The sequence below is a fragment of the Lissotriton helveticus genome, chromosome 4_2 (genome assembly GCF_964261635.1).
Source record: "Lissotriton helveticus chromosome 4_2, aLisHel1.1, whole genome shotgun sequence".
Classification (NCBI taxonomy): Eukaryota; Metazoa; Chordata; class Amphibia; order Caudata; family Salamandridae; genus Lissotriton; species Lissotriton helveticus.
In genome coordinates this window covers 124986775-125007809 of record NC_136064.1, presented here as the reverse complement: position 1 = coordinate 125007809, position 21035 = coordinate 124986775, and the positions used below count along the sequence as shown (strand labels likewise).

At 43.2% G+C, this 21035-nt stretch overlaps 1 protein-coding gene across 1 annotated transcript in view; it reads left to right on the top strand.

The window, feature by feature from the left end:
* Nucleotides 1-21035, top strand: part of LOC144752093 (nicotinamide N-methyltransferase-like) — an 86046-nt gene that overhangs the window by 39722 nt on the left and 25289 nt on the right. The window contains exon 2 of the mRNA XM_078640040.1: nucleotides 3319-3526. Coding sequence (XP_078496166.1) covers nucleotides 3319-3526 — 208 coding nt within the window. The remainder of the gene's footprint in view (nucleotides 1-3318; nucleotides 3527-21035) is intronic.

Sequence of the window (21035 nt, the reverse complement as noted above, 5' to 3'; positions counted from 1 at the left end):
GACTCCTCTCATCACCTTTAGGTAAGTTCACTCGGTGAGTGATACACTGGTCAGTAGTAGTCTTGAAATAAAAACGACCAACACCTGGTTGAACTCTAGAAAGAGGGTTTGTTAAGTGCACATCTTGCAGAGCATGCACATTTGGTGCTAGTTAAATCCTGTTTAAGTTCATACAGTGCCCATCATCAAGTTGCTCACCTGTAAAACTGAGTGCAGTGTATATGCTTGAGTGTTCTTGTGGCATGCAGAATGTTGGAAGCATTTTAAGGACTCCCACAACAAAAGTCTTGAACATCTGAGATTTTTTGGAATAGAAGCGGTCCTACCCCTCAGATGGGGAGGCAACCGGAAAGCTGTCCTTGGCAAACTAGAAACCAGGTACATACTGGAGTTGGATACTAAGACGCCACTGGGCCTTAACGCCAGTGAGGACTTGTTTACCTGTCTTTGTTTGTTCCAGTATATACATTTCATTACAATATTTTACAGCATTGCCTCTCAAACTTTTTTTGTCATTATGTACTGTTTTTCACTTTGCACTTGATAAATATGGTGGCACTTTTCAGCACTTGCACTTTGTCATGTAGACATAAGGGTAGAGAAGTGTGTCTCAATGGTTAGAGCGGCAGACCCTGATGCCGAGATCTAGCCCGGGACCAGGGTTCAATTCCCTGCCTCGGCGGGTCTTGGGCTCAAAAATTCCACGGACCTGATAATTCTCGCCTCGGTGCCTATTCCAATCATGGGTCCCACTCTGCAACTCTGGGGAATAGCTTGCTTAATCTCCACAACGGCCCCCACAACGCTAAGGATGCCTGGCCTCCACCTTGGGGGTGCCCAGGAGTGGATACCTCACAGGGAAAGCCAGGATGGGCTCCACAGCGGTATTCGTACAAGCGCCTTGAGACCCTTGCGGGTGAGTAGTGCGCTATACAAGTATCAATTTACATTTTTATGACCCACCAGGGAGGAATTGTTTAGCATTGGCACACCATGTAAAAGCAATGGACCAACTAATTGTGTTAAGGAGAAGTTACAGGCCCACCTGGGTGTTGGTGACCAGGACTACATCATCAGCATACAGGAAGCTGTTTAAGGTATTTCCTCCCAGGCTAGGGGCATGGTAGTTGCTGGTGTTGAGTTCTTGCATCAAGTCAGCCGCAAAGCAATTGAACAAGGTGGAACACACCCTTCCTTCAGGCCTCTGGTTATTGGTACCCGTCTGGAAAGGTGTATACCTGCTTTCAGTTTTACCTGTATCCACGTGTCCATGTGCCGAAGTATCAGCATGCTTAGTAGAGCGTGGGGAATATTCCAGTGGGCCAGCTTCCCCCACAGTCTTGCCCTATCTAAATGGTCAAATGATGTGCTATAGTCGATGAAGCTAAGGTATAATTGCAGATTGGAGGCCTTTGCCATGTCTGTGAGTAGTGAAATGGTCAAGATGTTTCTTGTCATGCCTGAAGTTTTACAGAAACATGTCTGGTTGAGAGGAATTATTTCGTTCTCCTCTGCCCAAGATGTGAGATCTGCTGGCACTCTTCCTGCAAAATATTTTACCTCCTTGTCAATCAGGGCAACCAAGCAGTGCCAAACAGTCGCCACTTGTATGGATTGGGGAGACTTTGGAGCCTTCCCATGAAGCTGGGATTATACTAAGGGATTTGACTACAAGAAAAAGAGGGTCCAACATTCCTGCACATTCTTTAACCCTTTAAGACTGTGAGAGGAATGCCATTATGCCCTAGGGACCCTTCTTTTCTTCATTTTGCAATGTGCTCCCATATCAGGAGTGTGGTTAAGGCCCTGGATTTTTGCTCATGTGTGTAATCTGATTCCAACTGTGGTGTGACATTTTTTTGTCCCTTTTGTGAGGCTCCTGTGATGGGGTACTCTGGTATTTCCCTGGCTGACTGGCCTATCACAACTTGCCTGGGTTGGTGGTTCAAGTGGTCCCTTAGAAAGTTTACCCAGTGCTCCTCCAACATGTGAGAGGCAGTTCCCCTGTGGTGCGGGTACATTATCACCTATGGAACAGTAATTATAAATCCTCTTAAATGGTAAAGTCAAGTGATCATTACAATTTAAAAAATACCACTTTTAGAAAGATGGTATTTTTCTGCTAAGCCCAGTGTGCCTGTAACCTTTATCCAATACACGTCTGGGGTTTGGGTGTGATTTGATGGGCCATTCAAATCCTGATGGGCCCTCATTAGCAGGGTGGGAGGACAGAACTGCTCAGAGCCTCATATTTAAACCTGAATAATCTGCTTAACCCACTGTATTGAGTCTGTAGCCAGGGGGATAAGGGACTTCTTCTGAGTACTTCAAAGCCCCTCTTTGAAGTCTCCCTCACATCACAGGCACCAGTGGGAATAAGTACTGACGTTTTGACCCTCCCAACTCAGTACACTTCTGGATCTGTGGATACTCTTCCAGGTAGAAGGACGGATGTGCTGCTGAAGGACAGCCACTCTGCTGTGCTGACCTGTTGCCTGCTGTCCTCCTTGCCAGGGTGAGAAGGATTGGACCCACATCATTTGCATCCAGAAACAAAGTGGCTTCTAAAGCTTGCTGGCTTTCCTCCTGGCTCGGGAACTTCAACGTATTTTGGTGGTGCAAACCCAGTCCTGGACACTTGGAAGTGGGTCTGAAGTGCTGCTCTAGCAGAATTCATGCATCACTGTCAACTCTGTAGCTCGTAACTAGTGCATCTCTTCAACAGCAGAAGTATTACCACCCTTGAGAGGATTGAGGGTGATGCATCACTGACTGCTCTGCACAGATACTCCATTTTGGATGCAACTTCAACTTTGCGTGGATCAAAGCTGTTGGATCACCTTTATCCTGTGGGTCGATGACAACACATCGCCCCTTTGCTTCTCGCATCTTGGCTTCATTGATGACACAGCCAAGGTACTTTACAGAAGGACAAGCCTAGGCCCAATATCAGGCCCACACTCCATAGTGGTTGGCCTGAACCTTTGGATGTCCCTGGCCAAGCATGACCAGATAGCCCCAGTTGGCGCTTTATGCTTTTAAGTACTACATTTCAGTTTATGCTTTAAAAATTCATAACTCAATTTTTATGTATTATATTCTGTAGTTTTGGTCTTGTTTTGTTCATTAAACTAAGCTCTAGTTTTCGAACCAGGTGTGGTATCTCTTTTGTGGTGTTTTCCCTGTTTCACTGTTAGAAGTGTTGCCCCTTAAGTTAAGCCTGGCTGCTCCGTGCCAAACTACCAAGGGATGACCAGAGGTTAATTTAATTTAATTCATTCAAAATATGTAATCCATTTCTGTACCTTTTTTTACCAGGTGGTGTGAAAGGAGAGCTGCTGATCAATCTCTCTTGTGGTCCTTTCATCCAATGGGTTTTTCCAGCCTGCGACTATTTTTCAGACATCGTTCTTGGCAGCTCCACTGATCAGTGTAATGCAGTGATTGAGAAGTGGTGGAGAAATGAACCTGGAGCTCTGGAGTGGAGTCATGTAGCAAAGGTGGTTTGTGAGTTTCAGGGCAACAGGTATGTATTCTGCACCTGATGATGTATTGCAAATGCCTTCCTTTCTGTACCTTGCCAGCATGTGTTGTGCCGAGAGCAGCAGGTTTCCTAGCATGAAACAATCAATCAATCAATCGGGGTACTTGTAAAGCGCGCAACTTACCCGTGAGGGTCCAAGGCGCTGAGGGGAGGGGGGAGGGTGCTGCTACTGCTCGAAGGTCTTGAGGAGTTTTCTGAAGGCAATGTCAAAGTTTCCGGAGGTGAGCAGCAGCTTCGTGCCAATTTTTTCGTTGTTGATACTAGAGATTTGCCGGGTGCTCGTCAAACTTGTTTCCATCTTTGAACCCGTATGTGAGCAAACATGAAAACACTGCCTCTCTCCATTTCTTGAAATGCCTCACATCAAATGATGCACCAAATAATGTTCTTGTCATAAAACTGGTGGTTTGCCATGTACTAAACACACTTTGTAATTTGGTAAAGACTTTTTGTATAGCACAAAGGTTTACTAACTCATTCTGAATCACAAATAGAAGCTATGAAGGGTGCATTGCCTCTTTTTTTACAATTAGCGTTGAGCTTTGTCACTGGTTTGTGACTGCAATTGTGGTAATCACATTTTTAAAAGTTACTCAATCCTGGAAGGAGGTGATAAAACATTGAGAAGATGAATGTTGTTACATTGGACAGATACCCCTTTAGGAATTGTGTTGTGGTGTCTGTCCCTGTAAATGATTTTCCCAAATGGGATTTTGTTTGTAGCATTAGCACAGATTCCTGTAAGGAACATTGACTGCTTTGAAAAATAAAATACATTTTGCAATTCAAATACCTGGACTGTGCTATGCTGTTCCTTGTAAACCTTTATCCTAATATTTAGAGCCAGTAACTGGGAGTCATAAAAAGTGCCCTACCTATTTATTATACATGAGGCCAGCTTTGTGGACACCTGATAGCGGTTGTATGGGTATGTGAGTGGCTGTGTGGACATATGAGTAGGTAAGATAGTGTTTTTATGAGTCTGTGTAAATGGTTTTGTGGATGTGTAAGTGGCTGTATGGGTCTGTGAGTAGCTTTGAGAATGGCTGTATGGGTGAGTGAGTGCTTATGTGAGTTGGTGAATAAGTGAGTGTGTTAGTAGTAGTATGTGTCTCTGAATGTGTTTGTTAATGGTTGTGTGGGTATGTGTGTGTTTGAGAGGTTGTATTTATTTAATTTATTTTAAAAAAAATTATTTAAAACATTTATTAAGCGCAACTGTCACCTTGCAGGTATCCTGGCGCTGGTGGCTACTCCTGGGTTTATAGACAGGGAGGTTGAACTTTAACTGGCAAGCTAAAGGGGTGAAGGAAAGAGCCAAGTTTTGATTCGTTTCCTAAAGGGTAGGAGATGGGTGATTTGGCGGACATCGGCCGGCAAACTGTTCCACAGCTTAGCTGCAGCCACTCTGAAAGATCTGCCTCCGATCCTGGACTTCTTATATTTGGGGACTTTCACCAGGCAGGCAGTTGTAGACCTAAGTGTTCTGGTGGGTGTGTACCACGAGAACAGGCGTTGGAGAGGTCTAGGTCCTGCACCATGTAGTGCCTTGAAGACCAGACAGAGGGCCTTGAAGGCAATACGCTGCTTCAGCGGTAGTATGGAAGTGTTAGTGGATGTGTGAGTGGTTCTGTGGATAATGTCATCAGTGATGTCCTCAGTGATGTCATCAGTGATGTTACTGACCATGGTATGAGTGTTAATAAATTATTAATTTAAAAAAAAAAAAAAAAAAAAAAAATAATTTAATAAATTAATAAACAGTCTTTTGTAGGGGCATAAGTCAAAGTCAACACAGGTCGGTATAACTGTTGAAATGCAATGGTTTTGTACAATGTGTAACCTTTGTTTTTTCAGTAATTTTTTTTAGTGGAAATGCATAGTTTTTTAACTGATATTTCTGAACTACAATGCCCCTGAAACCTCTGTTTTTTTATAAACGTTATTTCCAAATTGTAACCTGTAGCTTTGAGAGTATGTATGTGAGTGTCTGAGTGGGTCTGTGAGTGGGCACATGAGTCCTTCAGTGGGTTCATGAGTGGGTTCATGAGTGGGTTCATGAGTGGGTTCATGAGTGGGTCTCTGATTTTCTGTGTGGGTCTGTGAGTGTGTAAGTGGGTCTATGAGTTGGTGAGTGGGCGCATGAGTGTCTGAGTGGGTCTGTGCCCTAGTAACGGAGTCTCTCCGTGGGCCTGTGAGTGGGTGTGAGAGTGCCTGTGTGTGTTTGTCATTGGGTATGTGAGTGTTGCTATGTATTTTGGGCATTTCTATACTTAGAGCATTTAAAAGGGAGACCTATGGACACTGCATTGAACAAGAGAATTTAAGAAAGAAATCACTTGTGACAGTCACTATACAGGTGATTGCGCTCCAATAGATCAAGGATACAATCACCTCCATTAAGGATTTCACATTGTAAACACACTTCTGTTGCCCCTGTAAAGCCCATGAAGTTAGGATTGTTTCTACTTTACTGAAGCAGAGCCTGAACTGGGATACCTGATATGTGTACATTTGTAACTTGTTCCCATTGAAGTTTAATGTTTATAAAATGAGAATCAGGACCAGAAAGGAACATCTTCTGACCATTTACCCAACATGAGTCCATAGATTTGCACAACATTTTACCCAGCTGGACTAGTTTACACAGGTTAATGTGTTTGTGCTACCTCATTTAGTAAATGCTATGTGCGTATTCTACACTATAAATGCATAATGGATTATAGGCAATCACTCCAGTGAGCTTTTTGCATTTTCACAATGTGTTTGTTCCTTTTGTCTCTTCATCCAGTCATTTGTGATAAAACTGGTGGTGTGTCCTACAGGGAGCACAATGACACTACAAAGTGGTAAACATGCACACTTTCTCCTAACTATATGAAGCAAGGGCTTGTTTGGTGGTGATGTCCTTATTTTATTGGACACCAAGAACACCACAAAATGGTTTTCTGCATCCAGAAACATATGTGCCCAGAAGGATGTGTATGTTTTATTTTATATTCACAAATTTGTCACAAAAATGTGTAATACGTATATTCCACTTCTGTGGTTATTCGCTAAATTGGTGTGACTTTTTAAATGTCTGATAAACATATATACACAGATTGTAAATAATGTTGGTGATCAGTAGTTTACTCATATCACATATAAAGTGAGAGTTTCATAAGTAATTTTATGGTCAACACTGTTTTATCCTATATCCAGTAATCGCAAGGAGGATTACTGGACTGCTGACGTCCCTGTCGTCGTGCGGACCCTCTGACCCGACGCCTGTTACCGGGTGCTGAATCGAAGATTGGTCCCTGTCGTTGTGCGGACCCTCTGACCCGACACCTGTTACCAGGTGCTGAATCGGAGTCTGGTCCCTGTCGTTGTGCAGACCCTCTGACCCAACTCTGGATACCGATGCTGAATCTGGACATCCAGCATTGTTCCGAGGTGGCCTGAGGCTGGGGAAGCCCTCGAGAGCGGGACTGCCAGAATCCTGTTGTGCAGTTTCCCGGAACGGCCCTTCGACCCACGCGGGTGCCGTGCTGCCGAGCCCCCGGCACTCAATACAGGACCCACAAAGCCCCCCTACACGGCGCCTGGAGGGATCTATGGAGCTGAGGCCCGTCAGCGCTCCTCACGTCCTCGTCAGTTTCTGAAGGCTTTAACTCTGCCGGGCAAGCTCTTATCACTCGAAGGATGGACACACATCACGCAAAGATCTTTGGACCCAGGCAAAACAGTGAGTAACCATATGCTAGAGGATTAATTCTGATCACAGCTCATTGATTGCTATCTTTGGGATCATTTCTGGGGGAAAACGTTAGGGATAGTGCCCTAACTGAGGAGAGCCATTTTACCACAAGTTTCTACCCCTCATTACCTCACTTCTACTTTTGCCAATCTCCTGATTCACAGCTATCTACTGTGTGCATAGGTGAGGACTACCCCAACACCGGTGGCCATCTTGGAATGGCTATGAACACTCTTACAGCCTCCTCTTTTCTCAGCTCATAACTTCATCAGAGGCCATCTTGTAAAGGTACCTAATAAAAGGTTGGCAGCCATCTTGTAATGGCTATCCTATACTCTCTCTGCATCTGACTTTTGTCTAACCCTTATTGAATGATCATTCGCCTACACCCATTAAGAAGCCCAGAATATTCGGCCATCTTGTAACGGCCCCAACTAACCTTGCAGCCATCTTGTAACGGCTAATATTTAATTACTCTACACAATTTGTCCTTTACCTTATTATTGTCACTCCTCACGGCCAAAGGAATTCCTCATCATGACTGACCCATCCATGATACCTGAAGGCAATAGCGCCTACTCTATTCAATACCCTCCTAAGCTATCAAAAAACGCCGCAAAAACCTTCAAACACAACCTGCTCAGAAAAAACCCGGATACCCTATTCCTAGATCACTCCTACAACGTCATAAAAGTCACCATAATCAATAACCTCTTATTTTTCACTAGAAAAATAGTTAAAAGGCGATCGGCTTTCCATGAGTTATTTTCCATCCAAGACCATAAAACTTTTCCCTACGGAACCAGGAATACTACGAATCCTTCACAGATCGTCAGAGCCACCTTGAATATAACATCCTATAAAAATGGCACTGTCCTTATTCATGCTGCTAACAAGGACCTAGAACTCTTCGACAAATACTTTATCACTTTAAAAACACGCACCCTTAATTCACCCAATCCCTCTCAAGCCCTCACTATTCCCTCCTCCTCCTCCTCTACTGAAGATCATAGACCACCCTCCACACCCAGACTAGAGGACAGAGACCCCATCTACGCTCCGGCCTATGCACACATTGCATTGACACAATCTGCCACCTCACGCAGCTCCTCCCCTCAACCCCTTCCCTCACCTAATTCAGTGGAAAGAGAAAATGCCAACTTCCCTTCCTTCCCACTTACTGCACGGAAAATCTCAGGAACTCAACATTACGCCCACCATTCCTCAGATAGAACATCAACCCATATCACTCTTAAGAAGTGATAGAAGCAACAATTCAATCTCCTTCTCAGGCACTGCATGGTCACCCTCAACATCCTTAACATCTTCCAGCACATCTAGGGGCCCTACTACTATCCCCATTGCCCACTCTTCTCTGGTTGAAGACCAACCACCTCCCTTACATAGAACCGAGGAAAGAGGCAATATTTCTGTCTCCTTAGCACATACTACTCCGCTATCCTCCTCTCTCTCTCGCAACACATCTAGGGACCCTACTACTTCTACCCCCGCCGCCCTTCCCTCCCCTGAAGAATCTCGTCCCAGCCATGCACCCACACTCAGTGAAAGAAAGATAAACAATTTGCCCCCCTTACTTCGCACTTTTTTTATCACCCTCGACTAGAACTTCCATGAGAAACAACTTTAATCCTACTCCCTTGACCCCCCATTTCCTGCCCTCCACACAGCATCAACAGATGGAACATGACTGTATCAAGACCTCTTACCGCACAGCTAGAAACCTTCAAAACGTTATCCTTGAGATCAAAACCATCCTACAACTTGCGGAAAAAGCATTTACTACACTAAAATATCTTCAAAACTCGCTAAAAACAGCTACTCCCCTGCCGCTAGACAATCGATTCTTGCGCATGCGCAATCGCTCTAACTCTATTACGGACCAGGAACTGCAATCTCTGTTACGGCTGTACGAACCTCCACCCAACCATATCATTGATAAAGAAGAGTTCCCTATCCACCTAGTCTCCATCAACCCTTGCAGAACATCACATTCTATCCACAGAGGAATAAATCGGAATAATCTTAAGTCTATAACCCCAATCCAAGATAACCTAGTCCAAAGAATGCCCTAAACCAGATCTTCTGCCTTCTTCTAAATTGCCTTTCAGCCACTAAACACGCCTCTGACATTGCTGACCTCATCCTTAGCATGACTATGGACATAATCATCCTCACAGAAACATGGCTCAAGGAATCATCCTCTCCATGCCTTGACTTTCTGGTCCCCCCAGATTTCAACATCACTAGACTAGACAGACCTCACAACATAGGTGGTGGATTAGCCTGCATATATCGCTCTGACCTCACAGTCTCTAAATTTCATGCGGAACCCCTGGACTTCTGTGAATACCTAGGGATCTCTGTAAATTCACCTAGTAACCTCTCCCTCAAATGACATATATTCTACCATCCTCCTGGGCAAAACATATCTTTCACAGAACAACTCATGGAAATCATCACGGCTAACTTGGCCCCTCACTCTAATGACATTTTCCTGGGTGACTTCAATCTACACTGGGAGAACAATCTGGACACACAGGTCAATGCCCTTACATCCTTCCTTGTGGACCACTCCTTGGCCCAAGCTATCACAGAGCCCACTCACTCAAAAGGTGCCACGCTAGATTGGCTCATCTCCAAACCAAACACTACTGAATCGATCTCGATTACCGCTTGTGACTGGTCAGACTATCACATTATCACTTTCCAAATCCCCTCTTGTAACAAGAAAATCCTCCCACAACAAATTAAACCTAAGCAATGGATAAGAGACACTAAGAACATCAACTGGATTAAGTTAGCCTCTCATTGTGAGAAAGCTTTTATCCCTCCCAACCACCTAGGTGACGTCACTGCCCTCACTGATCACTACAACTCCACGATGACCAGAATATTCAACCAAGTTGCACTGCCAAAACTCAAAAGAATCCCTGACAAGGACAAAAACCCATGGTTCCGTGAAGCCCTGAACGAGGAGAGACGCAAACTCAGATCAACTGAATGGAAATGGAGGTCTCAGCCCTCCACTCCCCAGTTGAATCTACTCCGGAAAGCAAGAAAATCATACAACAAAAGCATTCAAAGATCAAAAAAATACTTCTTCAAATCGGAACTAGATAATGCCAAGAATAGACCTAAAAAACTCTTCAAAATTCTGAATCAACAATCGAACAAGCTAGCCAAATCTTCACTCTTAGCATAAGCCTCTCAGTTAAGCAGTGACGAATTTTCCTCATTCTTCGCGGCAAAAACTAATGCCCTCCAACTTGAACTCAAAATAGGCTGGAGTACGGTTGTTCCACCCTATCTGGAATCCCCAAAACTTCTACCACACCCCTATAAGCCCATCTCAACGCCGCAGCTAGACTTATTTCAGGATCAAGGAAATTCAACCACATATCGCCACACCCGAAGGAACTAAACTGGCTACCCTATGAAGCACGTATTCAACTAAAGATTGCTTGTATTACTCATAAGGCGTTACACCACAATACCCCGCAGTTCCTAGCCCAAAAACGTACACTATCTGGAGGAAACAGAAACAGACAGTCCAGGAGCACAGATAACCTACTCTTGAAACCCGCAAAGTTCACCAAGACTAAAACCTCCAACAGACCATTTTCGAGAGGGGCGCCAAGAATCTGGAACTCGCTTCCAGCATTCATCAGAAAAATTACCTCAACGTTCAAAAGGAAGCAAAATCATTCCTGATGAGCAAACTCCTACCGTAATTTCATCACAATTCCCAAGACAGATGCAAACTCTTGTGCGAAGAGAACTCCTTTTCAATCACATTTTGACTCCCTATAACAAAGCTGTTCCTTTCTCTGCATCCGTATCCCGAACATTATAATGTCTCTAACTAATACTTCACACTTACGACACGAATGTGTTGGGGTGGCACTCAAGATACACAGATACATTTGTGTACATTGGTAGCAGCAACCACTGAGCATGCAAGATCATGTAACCAGGTCTTACGGTGAAATGTAATTGTGCGAGATACATGCTCCATTGTCAACTTTTGTTCATTGCAGCCCTGAGGAATCGCGAATGCGATGAAACACGTGTCGGCTGGCTGTTCGCAACATTAAAGACTCCAAGATCTACGCATTGAGAGTTCTTTGTTTTGATAATTCTGTCACTTATGTTATTTGCTTGGTTTTACTCGTGTTACTTAACACTGTACACACTGTTTAGAGTGCAACGACAATCAATTTTGTTCACATAGGGGTAGTTTTCTTTCTACTCCATTGAGTGGTTCAAGGTCTTTCCACTCGCCGTTTTGCACCATAATAGTCAGCAGGTTCTAACTGATGTGCGTCTATACGGGCTGTGCACCCATTTCTCTTACTGATTAAAAGCCTCTTTTTGTTAGTTCATTATCAGTTAATAGGGTAGCCGCCACGCACAATTTTGACTTCTTATTCATCCCGATATATCTAGAATACCCCTAGATAGGGAGACTGTTTGTGTCCATATCATGGACCGTACTAAAGTGGCAGAAGAGCTGTTTGATAATTTAGCCAAAGGGATGTCCACGCAATCTGCTTCTACCAGTACTAATCCCCCTCGGGTAGAGGGTCTTAAGGATAAATTTCTGAAATTAGAAAGACTTAAGAAATTGGAAAATTCTAAATGGTGGGATGGGGTGACCCTCAAGCAATATCTGAGGTTAAAACGCATTCCTAGAGGGTTACGAGGCCAAATATTCCCCACCTATGACGACTTAGATGCGGATCTCATGGTAAAATGGGAAGAATCTCTTAATATCAACTCCATTACTCTTATGGAGTTATTGATTGTTAGTTCGGAGCGTAAAGTCACTAAATTACAGGCAGAAATAGCCATTTTAGAACAGGAAATTAAAGATCTAAATCTGCCCGAACCAACAATCAAAAACTACACTATTTTGGATGAAATCCTTTTGAAACACCAATCGGAGATTAAGAACAGGAAAGCACGGCAATTTAGGAGGGATGAGTTGGATTATACACGAGGGAGAATTTTTACTTTTGACAAAAAATACGACTCCCTAATCCCGAATAGCTCCAAAACCAATAGTAGAAGCAAGAATAGCTCAGAACCTGCCTCTTTGTCCTCCAGTAACGCCTCTTTAAACTCCATTAATACCACCGGGGGTGATTCGGACAACCAAGATAGACAAAATATGCCAGCATTTTTTCAAGAGGTTTTACGTATAAGGAAGGGCAACAGATACGTGCCCCCAAGAAATCAGCCCGAACAAAGACCAGACGAGGCAGGGGCAGGAAGTTCAGAGGTTTATCGAAGGAAATTGAGGTCAGGAGCCAACAAGAATCAGTAAACATTGAGAATCAGGATGTACAGGTCATCAATTTATCTAAACTTATTCTGACTCCAGATATGATTTCTCTCCTGAGTAGGGGTTTAAGCTTCAACCCTTACGCCACTGGGGATATCTGCAAACTAAAGATCGATCTTTTTAAGTTTATTCGGAATCTTAAGCTTAAAAAACATTTCTATGGGTCAGAAAGAAGGGGGAGAGAAAGTAGACTTACACCTGTACACAATACTTCTGATACTCTATCATTAAAAGACGTGCATGCAACTCACCTTCTGTTGTCATTAACTGATATGGAGGATTCTCCTCTAGACATGGACCAACTGCTGGAGGAGCTAGACATAGAATCTGACTACAGCATTGTCAGTGGTTTAAAATCAAAATCCAAATGGATTCCCACACTACCTGGTGGCAATGCAATAGACATGTTTCACAAACGGGTGTTAGAGGACTTGGATAACCTGAACAGTCATCGAAAAGACAGGATGTTTAAATACAAGGATAACCTTACCCATGGGGAAAGACATGCACTGACTACACTCATGAAAGACGAAACCATAACCATCAGGGAGGCAGACAAGGGGGGCAACGTAGTGATAATGGATCGGGTAGACTATCACTATGAAATCTCTCAACAATTAAAGGATGAGTCTTGCTACGAACATCTCACACACAATCCCATGGGTCCTTTAACTTTGAAAATCAATTCACTTTTGCTTAAATGGAAACAAAATGGGCTATTGAACGAGGAAGAATTTCTATATCTCAAGGTGTTTAGACCAACTTACCCATGGCTATATACGCTTCCTAAAGTTCATAAAAAACTCCCCTTTCCACCAGGGAGACCTATTGTGTCTGGCATTGGGGGCCCCACCGAAAGATTAGCGGAATACGTGGATCTTTTCCTGGGTCCCCTGGTCAGAAACCTACCTTCCTACATACAGGACAGTAAACACATTTTAAGTACCTTAGCGGACATCCAGTGGCAAGAGGGATCTCTACTTGTCACTTTAGATGTAGTCGCACTGTATACCAGTATTAATCTAGACCTAGGCATACAAACAATAAACAAGGTTTTACATAACAGACCTGCCACACTCTGGCAACATACCTTAATGTTATCGACAATGATTGAGCTCATACTCAAAAATAATGTGTTCATGTTTGATAAAAACTGGTACTGTCAAAAGAAGGGAGTGGCCATGGGTTCAAAAATATCACCCTCGTTTGCCAACTTGTTCATGGGTGCTTTGGAATCCGATATGATTTGGAGTATGAAGGGTGCACAATATATCGACTCCATTATTTTTTGGGGTCGATATATTGACGACTGCATCCTGATTTGGTCCGGCTCTGAGGAGCTCTTACAAGATTTTTTCAGATATCTTAATGACAATTCATGGGAAATCCGGTTCACCATGAACTGGAGTAAAACTAATATTGAATTTCTGGATATTGAGTTTTATGTTGCATCAAACCGTCTGCATAGTAGACTGTTCAGGAAATCCACTGCATGCAATGCAGTCTTGCATGCTTCAAGCTCACACCCCCCTCACCAAATAAATGCCATACCGTATGGCGAGTTCTTAAGGGCAAAAAGGAACTGCAGTGAGGATGGGGAGTTCAGGAGCTGTTTGACTGGCATGAAGGAGAGATTTTACAACAGAGGTTACTCTCACAAGATTATTAAGAAAGCGGAAAAAAGGGTGATGAAAGTGGAGAGATCACACACCCTCACAGTTACACACAAGGCGATCACTACTGGAAGGGAACAGATTAGAATGGTGACTGACTACAATTCACTCCATGACACTTTACGTAAGAGTCTCACCAAACATTGGGGTCTATTGAGGTCAGAAAGAGCTCTTTCCAATTGTATTTCAGACAGACCTCAAATTACATTCAGAAGAGGTAATACACTTAGAAACAAATTAAGTCCCACGGTACCTAGAGATACTACTACTACAACTTGGATGACTCAACATAGTCTTGGCTTTTATAAATGTGGATTTTGCAGTATGTGCAAATGGGCGAAACATGGCACTACTGAATTCAAGGGCCCGGATGGTGTGACCTACACTGTGAAATTTAACATCAACTGTACCACAAAATTTGTGATTTATGTGATAGAATGTGTTTGTGGCAAGTTATATGTAGGGAGTACTATCAGACAACTTAAAGAAAGAATAATGGAACATATCAGGGCGATACTTAACGGTGATCCCAAATATCCCGTAGCCCTACATGTGGCCTCATGCCAAAGTGACAGGACCAACAAATTGGTGAAATTCTTTGGCATAGATACTGTGCCCCTGGATGTCAGAGGGGGCAACCGAGAATTAAGGCTCAGGCGTACAGAGGCCACCTGGATTATGCGTCTTAGATCGGTGGAACGGGGACTTAATTATGATCATGAAATGCAATTTTTCTTGGGGAACTGATATCTGAAAGGAATGTATAGTCATGATAATGTTGCATTTCCAGTTACAAACAGATATTGTTAGAATTCGTTTTGACACTATGATTTGTATCTCCTCAAAGTCACAATAACTCCCCTGTACTCTATCTTGGCATTTATGCCTCGTCTGATATTCAAACTGTATTTTACTTTGCAATACATGTGTTATGATGTAATGATTATATAATACGTGTAATATCGTGTAGGTAGATACCCACGTATGAATGAGACCGGCACTGGCAGTATATAGGTTTTCCAGCACGGTATTCACACTTTCACACACCAGAATTGGTCTTTTGTCCAAAGATCGAACGCTTGATTATAGTGACTGACCGGGAATATATATGCCAGTCATTTTGGGGACTAGCAATTGCACTTTGCGCCTTGCCATTCGCAGACAACGAATATAGATGAAGTTTCACCTCCCCTCTGTTGTGTGCTCATGCCGAAAAATACGAGGCATAACGGAATCAGAGTAGTTTAGTAAATTATGATATAGAATATAGATGAAGTTTCACCTCCCCTCTGTTGTATGCTCATGCCGAAAAATACGAGGCATAACGGAATCAGAGTAGTTTAGTAAATTATGATATTTTCCCAAGATGGGGATTCAACATGGATGCCTAGTACACTAGCATACGGTCTAGTTTATTGGCGCATGTAAGATAGAGACGCTATTTAATGACGTCAGAGCGCCGGTCACGTGTCCAAACAGGAACACGGCCGTCGGATCCGGACGCTGTACACGCCGCAGCTTCGCGTGATATAGGTAAGCCACTTGGAATTTGCGGAGATATGCACCGACTCTGAACGTAAGGAATGAAACAGCATGGGACTATTCAGGAGCGTAACTCCCCCATTATTTTGGTGTTGTTTCAGCTTGAAGCGCGGTTTACACAGATAGCTCCCACGACTACCAAGTATTCCATATACCAAAAGGTAAGAGCGTACGTATATCATCCTGAATTGGGATGTTTTAAGTCATATATTGCAATAGAACTTTGTATTGATATTACCCATGATTCCCACAGAGCATTACCGGACTCGTCGTGGGCCATCTAGAAAGAAACCCCTAAATACTTGAGAGCGTCACTCTGATTTGTATTGGCGTCTTTGAAGAAGTAAGTGCACAGAATGGCTACTTACTATGGTTTGTTGCAAAGAGTGCCTCATATTAACAGACTATTTGTGGTGAGGGGAGAAGTGTGTTGGTACCGTACACGCATGATCTCAAGAGGAAATAGCAGTTTTGTGACAGGCTAAGGTGCATTGTCCTTTCTGGTGTTTAGCTGGTGTTTTTGCACTTACAAGAACAGGCGACTAGATAGAATATGTCTTCCATATCACTGCATTCTGAAACTAGGAAGTGCAGAGATATGTTTTGTAATTGAGACTATTAATTTGATTGCAGAATTGTCCACACATTGGATACTAGATCGCAGTATCCACGGTCAAGGGCCCGGCTGGGTTGGAAGTATCACCAGCTGAGCGGTGAGCTTTCTTTTATATATTTTTTGTTTCACATTCTCACAACAGTATTGTTTTTGTCCGTATATTTGACTTAAGACAATTAGTAATGAGGTTTTTCCGTTATCATGTTTTATTATTCTGTCGTGTGGATATATAGACCTTCTGACTGGATCTCAGCCAATTAGGTATGTGACGGATATGTTTTTAGGGACGGAGTCTTTGGACTACTCACATATTCACTATAGCATGCTGTATGACTGAATCGTACACTAATAGTCCACTTCTATCACAGAGATTCTGCCTCTTTCATGTGAATTGTTCTGTCACACCCAAGGATGACTTCACCAAATCACTATTGAACTGCACGGTTAGAAATAATAGTGATAATACTTCACACTTACGACACGAATGTGTTGGGGTGGCACTCAAGATACACAGATACATTTGTGTACATTGGTAGCAGCAACCACTGAGCATGCAAGATCATGTAACCAGGTCTTACGGTGAAATGTAATTGTGCGAGATACATGCTCCATTGTCAACTTTTGTTCATTGCAGCCCTGAGGAATCGCGAATGCGATGAAACACGTGTCGGCTGGCTGTTCGCAACATTAAAGACTCCAAGATCTACGCATTGAGAGTTCTTTGTTTTGATAATTCTGTCACTTATGTTATTTGCTTGGTTTTACTCGTGTTACTTAACACTGTACACACTGTTTAGAGTGCAACGACAATCAATTTTGTTCATTATAATGTCTCTGTTGTTACTTATTTTACGTTGTACTGATCGATGATATTGGATACAAATGCTTCTTTTTTCCCTGCTCACTTTGTAAAGCGCTCTGTTACCCTATCTGGGGTCTGGTTCGTGCTATAGAAAACTCTAAAAATAAATAGTCTCAAAAAAGTGCTACAGAGGGAACTGAACAATCGCAAGCATGGATACATTATACATAAAATAGTTAGTCAAAGACATGCCCACAGTGGAATTATCCAGGCTAGGGCAGATAAGCAGTGACAGACACATAAAAAAATGTTTTTGTTCCTGTATCTTGCACAACCCGGCCCAGTCCAAGGCTGTTAAACCCTGTGCTTCCACCAAAGTACTGGAAAGGTGGGAGAGAGCCTCTATCTTGCGGGAAAGCTATGTGCTGGCACTAACTGTTCATTATTGAAGAAACAAAACTTAATAAAGGGCATTTCACAGAATATAGGAAGGATTAGTTTCGATCACCACACTAAACGGACTGCTGGAGTGGAAGACTAAAAACTTATTTGAGGAGGTGGGGAAAGAAAAACAAATCCCCTCAAGCTGGCAAGGCACAGTAATTACACCAATCTTCAAAGGAGGCAACAGAACGTCCGCGTCCAACTATAGTTTAATAGCACTTCTGGACGTGGAGGGAAAGTATTATGCCTCACTACTACTGGAATAACTGACAATCTAGTCTGATACTTTAAAACTGATACCCCTCAATCAAAAAGGGTTCAGAAAAGGGTGTGGGACAATCACAAATATCCTGTCGGTTTCGCAGATCGCGGACAAATATATTCAGAGAAAACAACAGCTTCACCTCTGTTTTGTCGACTTAAAGGTGGCATTTGACAGTGTGACCATCACATCTTATGGTGAAAACTGCGCAAGTGGAATATCTAACACATGGATGAGAGTAAAGCTAAGAGACGGCTCAAGGCTATCAAAAAGGTCACAACCACCAAAGAGCTGAAACAAGGATGTGTTCTGGACCCACATTCTTTAACCTTTTCATGGCGGGCCTGGCACCAAAACTTAACATGATTATATCTCATCGACACAAATTTGGATCCTTATCATTATCACACTTATCATATGTGGACGATGTTGTTCTGATGAGCCTAACTAAGATTGGCCTACAAAGATCACTAGTAGGAATGCTGGAATACATAACAGATAATAGGCTAGAGTTAAACACTCCAAAACGCAAAACACTGTTGATCAGTAGACATCGAAAGCCCAACTAACAACTCCAACTAGAGGGCAAAAAACTAGAAGCTGTATCTAATTACAAGAACCTGGGTTTTTACATTGACAACAGGAATAATCACCAGGATCAAAAAGCATACCCAGCGGACATTCGCATTCAGGTCACTAGCAAAAAAAAGATAATTTGCAGGGGTGAGAATTTCACGCTGGTTTCAGTATATGGCTCCACCGAAGACGACCCAGATGTCTTTCAATTTTTAGATACAGAGCTAGCCCAATGTCCTGAACCCATTATCTGCTGTGGTGATTTTAATATTAATGGGCCATCAGGGTCGGTTACACAAGCGGGGGGTGTTATACCACCAGAAAGAGGAAAACATATAGGGCATTGATTGCTATGGCACAACATAACTCTTTAATAGATCTCTGGGCCAAATTGCATCCCCATAAAGATGGTAGTACTTTTTTCTCCGCTCCCCACAGGACTTTGGTTAGATTTGACTATTTCTGGATATCCAACTCCCTTCTAGGCGGATCCCAAATAGAAAAACATCCTCGGATTGTTTTGGACCACAATCCACTGATATTTACTGCTAAAATAGGTCAGATATGCAGAAGGGATACCGTCTGTACTTTTGAGAGAGCTTTGCTTAAAAATGAGACATACATAAAGTATATGAATACCTGGATTAAACATTTTTGGGAGATAAACAGAGGGAGTGCATCACCAGGCATGGTATGGGACACATTTAAAGCGGGAACCCGGGGAGAGACCAAGAGCTTCACGCTCCATAAACAGAAGGGGGAGAAGATTAGAGCGGAGGAAATGGTAAAAAACCTGTTTGAAGCAGAGGAAGAGCTGAACCTAGCTATTCAGCAGCAAAAGCCATTGGAACAACAACTCCTTAAAATAATTACGATCAAAGCGGAAATAGTAGAATGCATTGCCAACAAAGCCGCAGTTAACTACTTAATCAAGAAAGAGAATTCTTATGAGCTGAGCGAGAGGGTGGGCCACATACCAGCAATCCGCACCAGGCAGGAAATCTCAGCAGGTGAAATAAAAGAGATCCCAGATGATCAGGGTAATAGAGTGTCTGAAGCTGATGGATTAAGGGAGGTTTTTAGGAATTTTTATGAAGATCTTTACAGCTTAGACGATGGAGACGAGGCGGCAGACACATCAGGATATCTTAGGAACATCCCACCCCTGAACCTCCCCGAGGAAGAAAAGAATGCCATGGACTAACCAATTAGGTTGGAAGAGGTTGTTGCAGCACTGGAAAGTCTCCCCTCAGGAAAGGCTGCGGTCCCAGCTCAGATCCCCGTGGAATTTTATAAAGTCTTCCAAGAAGTACTGGTTCCTGATATGTTAAACATCGTGCTACAGGAACAACAAGGGGAGTCTATACCAAACTCATGGGGAGGGGCCATTACTTTAATGAACTCTGATGCTAAGATTCTTTCCAAAATACTCTCTAAAAGACTAGCCAGAGTAATCGAGAGCTTGGTCAGCCCCTCACAGCATGGTTTTATACCTGGTAAAGACATCACACAACATGTCAGACAAGTAGTTACACTGTTTGATGCCACGGGGGTCGCGGGAGACCCTATGGCAGCATTATTTCTAGACGCGGAAAAAGCCTTTGACAGGGTCTCTTGGGACTACCTGTGGACGGTAATGAGATGGAATGGCATATGTGAGGGGTATATTAGGGCCATCTAGTCCCTGTATAGAGGGCCAACGGCCATGATTAGATTAACAGAGGATACTCAGCCTTGGTGTAGATCAACAGAGGGACTAGACAGGGATGCCCTTCCTCTCCACTGTTGTGTGCACTATATATGGATCCCTTGCTGCGGAGATTGGAGGCTAACCCAAATATCCCCCCACTAAGTATGAATGGCAAGGAGTTTAAGACATTGGCCTATGCGGACGACGTGGAGATTTTAACACCTAATCCTACCCTTGCTATTAGTGAGGTTGAACTTGAGGCACAGCAATTTGGCCAGGCCTCAGGATACAGACTCAACAGGGCTAAGACTCAGAGAGTGAACAATCTCCATACAATTTGCTTTGATTGCCGTGTAGTTAGCTCTGCAGTGTACCTAGGGGTCAAGATCTCTGCAGATTTAGATGGGGTTGTGGGCAGAATATGGCTCCCTTAATGGCCAAAGTAAGATCTGATTTAGAGAGAATTCACAATCTTCACCTATCCTTAGTTGGCCGTACCAATGTTATTAATATGTAAATTTTTCCTATGTTTCTTTACTTTTTCAGAGCAATACCACTATATTTTGAGGCCAGATGGTTTCATGCATTAGAGTCAGTTTTGAACAGATTTATTTGGGCCCACGGGAAAACAAGGAGGGCATACAGGTTCATTACCCTTCCGAGGGATAGAGGTGGCTGGAGGCCCCCGGATTTTAGGTTATATTACTGGGCCGCGGCACTACAGTACTTACAGGGCTTGACTAGGGGTGGCGGGCTGGACCAAGAATTACCTGCATCTC